Source organism: Mirounga leonina, unplaced genomic scaffold (assembly GCF_011800145.1).
Source record: "Mirounga leonina isolate KUSES-001 unplaced genomic scaffold, KU_Mleo_1.0 Mir_171, whole genome shotgun sequence".
Classification (NCBI taxonomy): Eukaryota; Metazoa; Chordata; class Mammalia; order Carnivora; family Phocidae; genus Mirounga; species Mirounga leonina.
The window spans coordinates 22,738,577-22,750,926 of record NW_023270436.1 but is presented as its reverse complement, the minus strand read 5'-3'; the positions used below and the strand labels follow the sequence as shown (position 1 = coordinate 22,750,926).

Sequence of the window (12,350 nt, the reverse complement as noted above, 5' to 3'; positions counted from 1 at the left end):
TCCTATTTCTCATGTTCATTAAACAATTAGATTCTACCTGTCAAAATCCATAGTGGCTCCTTCTTTTGTGTATTTGAATTTGAACTGGTATATCTCAGTCACTTTCTAGAAATATCAAAGGGAATAGAGAAAGAAATTACTTACAAAAAAGAAATCCAGAACCTTATCTGGTAATAGGTGAGGAATATTTTTATTGTATACCTATTATACTACTTACATACCTCTTTGTTTCACAGCATAACATTATTCAGGAGCAGTATTTCCAAATATAAAGATAACTTAATTTTTCACGTCCATGCTAAAAATGAGTTAGATGGCAAATTCTATTGTTACTGTTTCAAAGCTGGAGAAACTAAGAGGCAGAGTTAAATATCTGACCTGGCATAGGTAAATGACAGTGAAACCAGTTGAGAAATCATTCATTCATGTAACAGATATTTATCAAATGTCTACGTTGTGTTAGACGCTGGAGTCAAAGTGGTGAACATGACAAAAAAGGTCCCTGTTTTTCTGGAATAGACAGACTGGTGAGACAGTCAATAAATAAGTAAACAAAATAATTTCAGATAGTAATAAGTACTGTGAACAATATGAAGCACAAGCTGTGATAGAGAATAGAAGGGAGAGGTGCTAATTTGGTTTGGAAGGCCAAGGATGGCCGCCTTTAAGGGATGATCCTTGAGCTGAGCCTCAGTGACAAAAGGGGATCACGTGCAGATCTGGGGGAGGGCGGAGTATCCTGGGCAGAGGGAACAGCAGTGCAAAGTTCTAAAGCAGGAAAGTAAGCCTCTTTCAGGGCCAAAGAGGAAGCCAAGTGGCTGGCAATGAGTAAGCAAGTAAGAGAGTGTAGGAGATGAGGATATGGAGCTTTATTGGCCATGATAAGGGGTTTGGATTTTATTCTAGGTAAACCAGAAATACACTGAAGTGTTTTAAGCATGGGAGTAATTTGCATGTTTTTAAGATCACCCTGGCTATTTTAATAGTGCAGAAGGAAGAAGTGGAAATCATGAGAGCAATTAAGAGGCTACTACAGTAATTCAGGGAAGACCAGAATGGCAACAAGAAAACTAGAAAAATTCAAAAAGGAACCAGGATCTATGACATCAGGTCTTGTTTTTTTGATCCTGCACTAAAAACTCAGATACCACTGCTATTTGCTCTCCTCACTGTTAAGAAAGCTAGAAACAAAGAGGGAAACATATCCTCATAAGAGACATTGTAAATATAACATGATTGTTATAATGTAAATATAACATGTAAAATAACATGATTGTCTGGTAGTTGAAGCAAACGTTTGGCCCAGATACATTGTACAGCTTGTCCACAGATCTGGAGAAAGTCCGAAAGAGAGGTAAAGTGTGTAAGTGTAAGTAGAACACAAAAAAATGCCCTTCATTCATCTGTTTCAATTTTTGGTCTTGATATTGTGGGAATGAGGATGTTGGATTGATCAGAAAGTCTCAATGTTTCTGTTACTTTACTCTAAGACTTGTTCCCCCAGCTCTACTGATCTTAAAACCTTAGCAAACAACTTAATCACAGGTTATCAGGTCCTGGAGAAATTGGCTCATGCTGCTTAAACTCTAAGACAACTGATTTGTAGTGGACTTAATTTAAAAGATAAAATATTTTTCTAGCAAGACAGTCTACTTGGGAAATCAAACAAAACTTTGAAGGCTGCTTTGTGAGTAGAGTAGGCGAGGTATGTGACACTAGTGTTGCCTACCACAACAGGTTCACCCCAGACAGGGAAGATACACAGCATCCTCTCTTTGTTCATGCTGAGTGTAATTGCCCTGCCAAGCAAACCGTGTCTATTCTTCCTGCCTGCCCATGTTTCACAACAAACTCTAGCTTTTCAATGCTCTGAGCTATCTTTTATTTTTTTAATTATAACAAGAGTAGATCCTTTAGCAGCTGATAATTTTATTAACATGTTATTTGGTCCCTGAAGCAATTCATAAGAGTTATGTTTACAATGGTTTTATACAAGATGCTAATCCCTTATAACTTCAATCTGACTCTGATTATGACAGAAGATATATTGACAGCAAGCATTGGTCTCTTCTTAACATTGCATAAAACATTTTCCTACTTTTCAGATTAATGTGTCGCCTAATAAAGATGGGCCTTTAAAGCACTCAACGATGGTTTCTGTTAATCATACTGAATATATTCAGATACCAAAGCAATAGCAACATATATAGCCTTTTTTCCTCCCTTCACATTCCAATCCATTGGCAAGACTTTCAAGACTATCTCCAAAGCATATCCCAAGTCCATCCATTTATTATCACCCTGTCCAAACCACCACTATCTCTCTTCATCTGATCTCCTTGCTTGCAAAGTATTCCTCCAGTAATTCATTCTCTGTTCTATAGCCAAAAAGGGTTTTTGAAAATATAAATCAGACCATGTTACTCCTTTGCTTAAAACACCCCAATGGTTTCCCGTTGCCCTTAGAATAAAATCCAAAAACTACTTTATCCCACAAGATCTTACACATCTGTCCCTTGTCTACCTCTCTGACCTTATCTTCTGCTTCTTTCTCTCCTACCCACTAAGCTCCAGGCTCAGGGCATGAACTCACAAGATGCCTTGTAGCTTAGGGCCTTTGCCCAGCGATACTCTGGAACATGCTGTCTCCAGTAGATGATGATAATATTTGGGCACTGCCCTAAATGCTCTACATGTATTCATTCTTATGCAGTCAGTACTCTGAGGTAGGTATTATTATCCTCATTATACATGAAGCTAGTAAATGTTAGAGCTGGGATTTGACTCCAGCACCTACAATGTTAACCACTGTGCTATTCTGCCAATCACGTGCCATTGCCTCTCACAGACCTGCATAGGCTGACTTCTCTGGCCCTTCAGGCTTAGCTCCACAGGCCTTCCACAGACTATACTCCAATCCCTCCTTCTCCATTCCCTGCCTCAGCACTCTCCAGCACACTACCTTTCTTTTATTTTCTTCATAGCATTAGGACTATCTGAAACTGTTTTGCTCATTTTTGTTTGTTTATTGTTTATTCTCCCTCAAGGATATAAGAATGTAAGCTTCCAGAGAGCAGGGACCTTGTCTATCCCATTAACTCCTGTGTTTTTATACCTTGAACAGTGCTAGGAACATAAAGGGAACCCAATTAATATTTGTGGAATAAACATTCAGCCAGGATAGAGTTCACCCTCAATTAGGATTTTATCCTACAAGGATTTTTTTTAAAACAAAGTTTCTAAAACCAAACTGTGGCTAGAAACAGAGACCATGTATAGTTCAGTTCTTGAAATAATCTATTAAAAATGGATGCTGACCACCTCCAATAGGCACAAAGGAATAGATGGTGAAACAATAAGATTTTTGTCCTCACAGTATTGATACATAGCTATTCTTTTTTTTTTTAAAGTAGGCTCCATGTCCAGGGTGGAGCCCAACACCAGGACTGAACTCACCACCCTGATATTAAGATCTAAGTTGAAATCAAGACTCAGATGCTTAACCGACTGAGCACCCAGGCGCCCCCACAGCCATTCTTTATAGTTCTATCATGCATTACGTTGTGTAAAACTTTCCTTAACATATTTACATTTTGGTTTACACAACTTATTAATACCCTCCACACATTTTATAGTGTTTAACTGTAGGAAAGCTACACTATCCCTCTTCACTACTTTACTTTTGTCAATTCACCTGTCATGAAATGGAGCAACCAGAACAAAACTTCTACTACAGAAATACTGCAACTTTGTGCAATGTCCAAAACTCCACTGGCCCCCGGACTGGGTAAGCACACTTAAGACAGAGGTTTGCAACTATTCTACTATGACAGACTCTGCACAAGATTGCTACAAATTTTAATCCATGTGTAAAATATATTTTTGTTTCAGGTATATGTTAATATTGCTATTGTTTCTTCAGTTTTGTTTAGAGAAGGAAATACTTCTACAGGTAAGAGTCAAGAAACATGGCACAATATTAGATAAACACCAAAAGACTATGTCTACATGAGAATGTTGTTTTGTGAGTATATAAAAGAATGAGAAGGGTGCCTGGGTGGGTCAGTCAGTTAAGCATCTGCCTTCGGGTCAGGTCATGATCCCAGGGTGCTGGGATCAAGCCCCACATTGGGCTCCCTGCTCGGTGCAGTCTGCTTCTCCCTCTCCCCCTGCCACTCTCCCCTGCTTGTGCTCTCTTCTCGCTCACTCGCTCTCTCTCTCTCAAAATAAATAAATAAAATCTTCAACAACAAAAAAAGAATGAGATTAGGGAGGTAAGTGGTTGTATCAGTAACTTGATGCTAAATATAAACTATAAAATAGTGCAATCCCATGGATACTTTTAGGCATTATGAACATTACTATTCCATAGTTATACTGTACTTATTGCTGACTTGTTTGGTGTTCTTTTGAGTCTTTTAATACCCTCAAACATGACACTAAAACTTTTATCAATCAAAAGGGTACCATGCACACACAGGGGTGAGGGATCACTGTTATATGGAACGATCTGTAAGCATTCAAAATATTTTTTTCTAGGTTATAAATGGTAGCTCAGCACTTCGTATTATAAGCTTTTGTTTTCTAACTTCATTATTTGCCTGCATCAAGCTCATTTTAATAGCACGCCCCCCCCACACACACCCTCCACCCTAAGAGTTTTCTGTAGTTAAATTTGCTCAGCATTTCACTGAGCAGAAGCACTGGTTTCAGATTAAGAGTTTTATATGCACAAGAAAACAAAATAATTCATTGCATTAAGAAAATGACCACTTTGTTAACAATTTATCAGAAGGTTTTTGTTTGGGAAGCTTCCCCTCAAACCTACAGGGGGAAAAAAAGCATTTTGAAACTAAACAAGAGACAAAGATAAAAAGGGGTAGTTCAGGCATTGAGGAATTGTTACCTACCTGTATGTACCAGTTTTCCTCCACCTTGTTCAAACAGTTATTTATAATCTTCCCAAGAAAGGATATTAAAGGCTAAAAATGCTTAATTTAGTCTTGAATGCTACCAGTTACGCTAAATCCATAGGCTTAAGAAGGAAAATTGAAAGCAAGGCAAAAGGAAAGAGAAGAAGGAAAGAAAATTAGGAGGAAAATAGAGAATAGAAGGAGAAGAAAGAACAGAAGGCTTCTCCCTCCATCTCTATGCCATTGCCAGAGAGTAGTACAAGTAACTATTACATGTCCAGGACTATGATATTCACTCTGGGAGACAGAAAACAAGACAAGACACTTGTCCTCAAGAATTCAGAATCTGGTTGAAGAGATAAAGTAATCTACATGAATCAACTGAGAGTGTTAAATTGTGGGGTCCCATTAGAAAAGGAATTTGGAGAAGGAGGAAATTAGTGTGAACAGCATAGGCCAACAGGCTTTCATGGGAGATTTGAACATTAAGTTGGCCTTGAAGATGAGTAGGATTCAATAGGGAAGAAATTATGAGAGAAAGAAGAAGTAAAGATCTGAAAAATCTATGAACAGGTCAAATAGGGGAGAATTTAGTTGGCAAAAAAAGGAAAAGTTTAGAATTATGCTGTATTTTCCAAAAGGCCACAAACAGAAAGGATTCAGAATTGGTTAAAATAAATAATAAAACGTGGTTTTATACATGCAGAGATTTTTAATTTTAACATGTTAGGGAATAGGCTCCTCTACGCTTTTTTTTTTAACACCCCTAAGTAGTTTTTAAAATCTCATAATAAAGAATTGGTGAAGTTTATAATAAAACACACTGGAAGAGCTTATGGTGAGTTACTTTGCTCATATAGTAATCTAGTAACATAATCAATAGCCTCAACTCAGGTAAACATATTTAAATATAATCCCTTCTCAATGTGTGTCCTTACCTCTGGTTCCTTGGGATTTGTATAAAGCTGTTTAAGGAGAAATAAATAACATTTAATTTCTGAAACTTATTAGGTTACTCCTCACAGAATACATTTTCTATGTGAAGAGTTCAAATTGTGCTCTATTAATTAAGGACTGAGATATACATATCTCAAGATAATTTGTTATGGTTTAAAAATATAAATCAAATATCTAAGACTTTCTATATTATCTTCTCATTTGCTTTCTATTCTTAACCATACATAGCATGTTATACTCAGAAGGGCACAAAACTTCAAAAAAGTCTACACAACCATAAAAACAAACACTCCAAGTCTATAAAGTAATTTAAAAAAATGAAATCCTGATAGCCAATATGTGAAGCAGATAGTATGTCCTATATACTTTCCCATGTATTGTAATATACCTAAGAAATACATAATTTGTGATCTTTCATTAAAACTTCTGGTAGATTCTATTTTTTTAATTCCAAAATGTCATAGGACAGATAAAGAAACTCAGGAAGCAGTGGAGATAGTACTGTTTTAATATTTTACTTGCCAAAAAAACAACATAGTAGAAACATGGGTTTGGTCTTTAAGTGTGTACTTACTGTAAGTACTGCCATGTGTAGCTTCAAGAGAAAAGAAAACTATTGTTATTATATACTTGTGCTGATATTATTGTTATTTTCAATAAAGGCTAATTAAAATTATTTCAGAGAGATTCCAAAGATTTGGGTAGAAGATCTAAAAAAGAGATACTAATTCACTCATTCATTCAAGTGAGTATAAATTTACATATATAGGGTTCTGCTGGAGAGGAGGGATGCAAAAAAAAAATGATAACTATCTATACTATCTAAAAGTTATATTTTAGTTTGGGAGGCAAAAGATATACAAAATAATTCATTTTTACTAAATATTAAATATGCCACCAGTATCTCCAAAAAATTGTCTTTTGAAACTAATCTACTAAAGTAAAAATTTTAAAGTCTGATAGGTCTATAAAACCCTTGCCCTACCTACATATATATTACTATACACAGATTCTCTCTGCTTGAAAGAGTAAGCCAATATATAGAGATATAATCTAGTCTCTGATAAAAATTTAAAAACTAGAATACAAATTAGAAAATTTCTGGACCAGGGCTGGCTCAGTTGTTAGAGCATGTGACTCTTAATCTCAGGGTTGTGAGTTTAAGCCCCACGATGGTCACGGAACCTAGTTAAAATTGAAAAAAAAAAAATTTTTTTTTAAAGAAAATTTCCCAACCATAATTTCATATCAAACTATTCACCTATTGCACCCAAAGGACTAAAACTTTAGTGACACTGTGTGGCTATTTTGGTTACTGCATACAACTGATTTTGAGACTACATAGTGAAACTCTCTATTAATTATTTGATTAATAGTTCATTCATTCAAAAAGAGACATGGCCCCTGATCTCAGGGAACATGCAGACCAACAGGAGAGAAAACATTAAACAAAAAAGCAAACAGGTACATCATTACAACTGTGTTAACTGCTATGACAATGTAGCACAGGGTGCTTGAGAACATTAAACAAAAGGACAGTCTAGGCTGGGGTGGGGGGGTATGTGCCAGGAAGACCCCTCTAAGAAAGTAAATATTTAGCGTGAGACCTAAAGGATAAATTGGATTTAGCCAGGTAAAAGGTATGGGTAGGGAAGAGAATTTTGCAGGCAAAAGCAACAATACATACAAAGGGAAAAGGCACTTGGCATGTTCTAGAATCCTTGTGTGGCTTGAACATGGTTAGCAATGGTGAGAGTGATGACTTCTGGAAAGGCAGGTGAGACTAGATCATACAGGTTCTCTGTGAAGGACTCTAAATTTTATTTTAAAAGCCATGGAAGATTTTCAGGCAAGAGATTGATATGATAAGACTTAGATTTCTGAGAGACGCCTGGGTGGCTCAGTTGGTTAAGCAACTGCCTTTGGCTCAGGTCATGATCCCAGGGTCCTGGGATCGAGTTCTGCATCGGGCTCCCTGCTCAGCAGGGAGTCTGCTTCTCCCTCTGACCCTCTCCCCTCTCATGCTCTCTCTCATTCTCTCTCTCTCAAATAAATAAATAAAATATTAAAAAAAAAAAGACTTAGATTTCTGAAAGAATGTAGTGTGGATAGTGAGTTGGAATGGTAGGGGACTGAAATGGGAATAAGGAGACAGATTAGGAGGCTATGTACAATATAGTCTCTTCTTTATAATAATTATCTAAAAATACCTACATACTTACTTTAAAGAATTTGAGAATATGAACTACAAAAAAATGGTAAAATCACCCAAAATTTCACAACTAGAAATAATCATCATCTTCAACAGAAGAACATCTTTCAAGATCTCTAGATACTCAAACTTGACTTAAACTATTTTTAACACATTAATTATTTCCTAGTAGGAAATTAAGATACTAACAACGAGTCTAAGTCATCCATCTAAGGTATTGTCTTTTAATCTCCCCAAACAGTAAATTTAATCGATTCAGTCATACAGGTAGTCATTTAAGTAAAATAAATCCATCAAATGAGGTAGATAATCTTTTTACATCACACTGCTCTTTTAGTACATGTAACATTGTAATTATTTAACAAGTGACGCTATTAGAGTGTGACCTCCTTGAATGGAGGAATCACATCTTTCTCTCATTTTTGTCTCATCCAGTATTTAGATACAATGTCTGGCACAGATTAAATAGATAAGAAAGGAAGGGAGGAGGGGAGGAAATGAAGGAAGGAGAGAAGAAAGGAGGGAAAGAAAAAGAGAAGGTAGAGAGAGAGGGAGGAAGGAAGGAGAGATAAAGGAAAGGAGAAGAGGGAGGGAATGAGGGAGGAAAGAGAAAAAGAGTTAACACATAGTGCTTATTATGTGCCAGGCATTGTTCTAAACATTTTAGATCAGTGGTTCTAAAAGTATGGTCCCTAGACCAGCAGTGTCAACATAACCTGAAATTTATCTGAAATGCAAATTCTCACATCAGAAATTTTGGGATGGAGCCTGGCAATGCTTTAACAAGTCCTCCAGGTGATTCCAATGCAAGCTAACATTTGAAAACCAGTGCTTTAGATTAGTTCATTATCTCAAACAACCCTAAGAGGTTCTGTTATTATCCCCCATTTTGTATATAAAGAAACTAAGGTACCAAAAGGTAGGTACTTGCCCAAGATCACATAGGTGTTAAGTGCAGAACTGGGATTCCCTTTAGACTGATTACAAAACTTGTGTTCTTAACTATATTGCACTGCCTCTCAATGATGGATGCTCAAGAAATGTTGCTAAATGAACGGATGGTGGAGAATGAATGAATAGTGTTCAGTATGCTGGTGATGACCCTTTCCATTTAAACCTGTCCAAATACTAAGGGCCTTCAAAGTTCAAAAGCCATTTTCTCCAAAAGATTTCCTTCATGCTCCTTACTATATACAACCCCTCTTTTTCCATATTCCTATTGTACACAAGCAGTATCTTTCCTTTAGCATGCATTAATTTCTAATGAGTATTATGGGTACTTATATCTGATATTTTTACACAAAAATATCAAGCTGATGTGAAAAAAAATCAATATTTAATAGCCTAATAGGACACAGGTACTGGCCAATCAGAATGGATGCCAACTTAGCCCAGAATCAGAAAGGATGCCAATTTAGTCTTAGCTGGGTTCCTGGAAGCTCCCCGTGGGCCAGATGTTAACCCTTTAGTTGCTAGATTATGGATAGGTCTGGAGAGATCCCAAAAGAGACAATGGTGAAGTGAGGGGGAGATAATGGTGGGGGTCACTCAGGGTCTCAGCAAAACAGCTATTTACCACCCATTACAGAGTATTTCAATATTTTAACAATAGCCACAGCTGGGCCAATGTATAATAGCTAATCATCAGCCACGCATATGAGTATCATTTCTCTTCTGCCATGCTCTAGAAGATCTTTGTGTGCACAAGCCCGTATCTGTTTTAATTTTGTATCCCTCAGTCCCCCAGGTCAGTGTTGAATAAATCATAAAAAATAACTGTTCACTGAAAAAGGAAATGTATGAGTGCAACTAAATAATCTATTATAAGGCTATTCACCTCAAAATTCTTTATAAAGGAATAGGAATTGAGAAGGAGTTAGAAGAAGATATAGATGGGGAAAAGGAGGGGAAGCAGTGGTAGAAGGTTCATTTATATACATCTTGTCTCTTCAACTAGGACTAGAGCCTCTAATTTTTATACCTTCATAGCAGTCTTGGGCAGCAAGAAAGATCTGATATACTTAAAATTCAAGCTGCATTTTTAAAAATCCAAGGTACAATACTAGCTATTTGAGGAAACAGGTTATATACATGCACCAAACATAGTTAACAAAATAACTATCATAGAATAAAAACTAATTATTCAAGTCCGTTTTTTCCTTTCATATCTGTGAATTGAATCACAACTATTTTGAACATGTTTAATGTGCTAAATGCCAGATTCTTGTCTCCCCTGTCCCACATCCTCTGGATCTCTTCCAGTGACTTCAGAGGAAATTCTGTGGTCAAAAAGATATGCGTATGTAAAAGAGAAAAATGAAGGTTTCCTTTCTAATTGATGAAAACAAGACATCAACAGGACAACAAAGACATAAAAAGAAACTTTCATAAATGCAAATGTAGGCACTAGTGCACTGTTAATACACAACAACAAAATAAAAGCTAAACTTTTTTTAAGGTATAAAAGATAAGTCTTTAATCCTGGTATAAATTTAAAAACATTCTTACGTATCTCTTTTCCAAAGCATCAAAACAACCTTGGATCCTGTCAAGAAATAAATATTTGATGTCAATTTGGACCAGATGCGAAAGCCAAAAAAATTCCAAGATACAGAACTGATTTATATATTTTGCTTTTAAGTACATTAAATTGGTAATCATTTTACCTTTCCCATTTGAACTCTTTTTTAAAACAGTGTCATTTAATATGTTGATAGATCTTTATAATAGGTAAGCAAATTAAAGGTAGAGAACCACATCTTATTTTTCTTTTTGCCTTCCATAATGTTTAGAATACTAACACGCATATGATGAGTAATCAAATTTTGATTGATATTTTTCTCTTTTTAAAATTTTTGTTATTGAAGTTGACATACAGTGTTATATTTGTTTCAGGCGTACAATATTTTTCTTTCTTTATACAAGTCCATTTTTTTCAAAAACAAAATTAAATCAGGATATTAAAATTATATTGAATATTGCTGTAAATTTCCAGGAAATTGTGAAAAAAAAGGAAAGAAGGAAGGAAGGAAAAAAAGAAAGGAAGAAAAGGTTTTAAGGAAATGATCTTACCAAATAAAGTCTTATGGGTAATTTCAGCCATGATAAAAATAATGTTCAACTTTTGTGGAATTTCAATTACTTACCATTTGATAATATGCAGTGACCCAGGACATTTTTTATCTTCTCGAAGGATTTTTAAACTGAGGTCTACAAAAACAGAAACACAGTGTATTTTCCTTTACTAAATGATTACTGTACTAAATTTGTCCATGCTAAATAAGGGTATTTCCTTTAACTATTTTATTTATATAACTTAGTTTTATAGCTTATAAAAACATTTTGAATCTCTAAATATCTACTCTAAAAATAAATCCTATGTTGAAAACTAGTTTAGTTCCAATTTTGATTATAGTTTAGCAGTCTTCCCTTCTACAATGCAGCACAACTGAGTTGATTGCACATTCAATTTGTGTCACTTCTTTGCTTCTGTTGAATTCCGAGTAATCATAAGGGACTATTGAGACCATATCCATTAACCAATTTAAAACATGTACCTCAATCTCAAGTCAGTTCTCTCATATTTGTCTCCCCCTAAATGAAAATAAAGATGAAAAATTTTCCCATGGATTATTCTCAAATATTAATTTCCATCTGAAATTCAACTACCTTACTACAGTTAGAGAAGAGGAAAATCATATTAAAAGAGTTTTGGCTTAGGGGCGCCTGGGTGGCTCAGTCAGTTAAGTGTCTGCCTTCAGCTCAGGTCATGATCCCAGGGTCCTGGGATGGAGCCCTGCGTCGGGTTCCCTGCTTGGCGGGGAGACTGCTTCTCCCTCTCCCTCTGCCTGTCACTCTGCCTGCTTGTATTCTATCTCTCTGTCAAATAAATAAATGGATAAAATCTTAAAAAAAAAAAGTTTTGGCTTAGATTAGTCCAAAATCAATCACTGATTCATGTATGACTTTGCATGTCACTTCACCTTTTCATATTGTTTTCCTATCCTAAAACTGATGTTCCCTCTACCTCTACTGAGGTACATGAAAATTATTCCATGTTGGCATAATATTTAGAGATTACCAAAAAGAGAGTGACATAGGAGTACTGAGCATTTTTATGATGTATGTTACTTTAAGAACGAACACTGAGAGGGAGACATACAACTTCTACTAAAACTACCACAAAAAATAAAGCTATAAGTAATAGTATTACCTCTGTAAGAAGGAAGGAAGGAAGGAAGGAAGGAAGGAAGGAAGGAAGGAAGGAA

The 12,350-nt window shown here is 35.8% G+C and overlaps 1 protein-coding gene across 1 annotated transcript in view; it reads right to left on the bottom strand.

The window, feature by feature from the left end:
* Positions 1-12,350, bottom strand: part of HORMAD2 (HORMA domain containing 2) — an 88,368-nt gene that overhangs the window by 60,381 nt on the left and 15,637 nt on the right. Inside the window, exons 4-8 of the mRNA XM_035017355.1 lie at positions 11,229-11,292; positions 10,591-10,627; positions 6,445-6,465; positions 5,852-5,878; positions 38-105 (exon numbers count right to left, since the gene is read on the bottom strand). Of these exons, the coding sequence (XP_034873246.1) occupies positions 38-105; positions 5,852-5,878; positions 6,445-6,465; positions 10,591-10,627; positions 11,229-11,292 (217 nt within the window). The remainder of the gene's footprint in view (positions 1-37; positions 106-5,851; positions 5,879-6,444; positions 6,466-10,590; positions 10,628-11,228; positions 11,293-12,350) is intronic.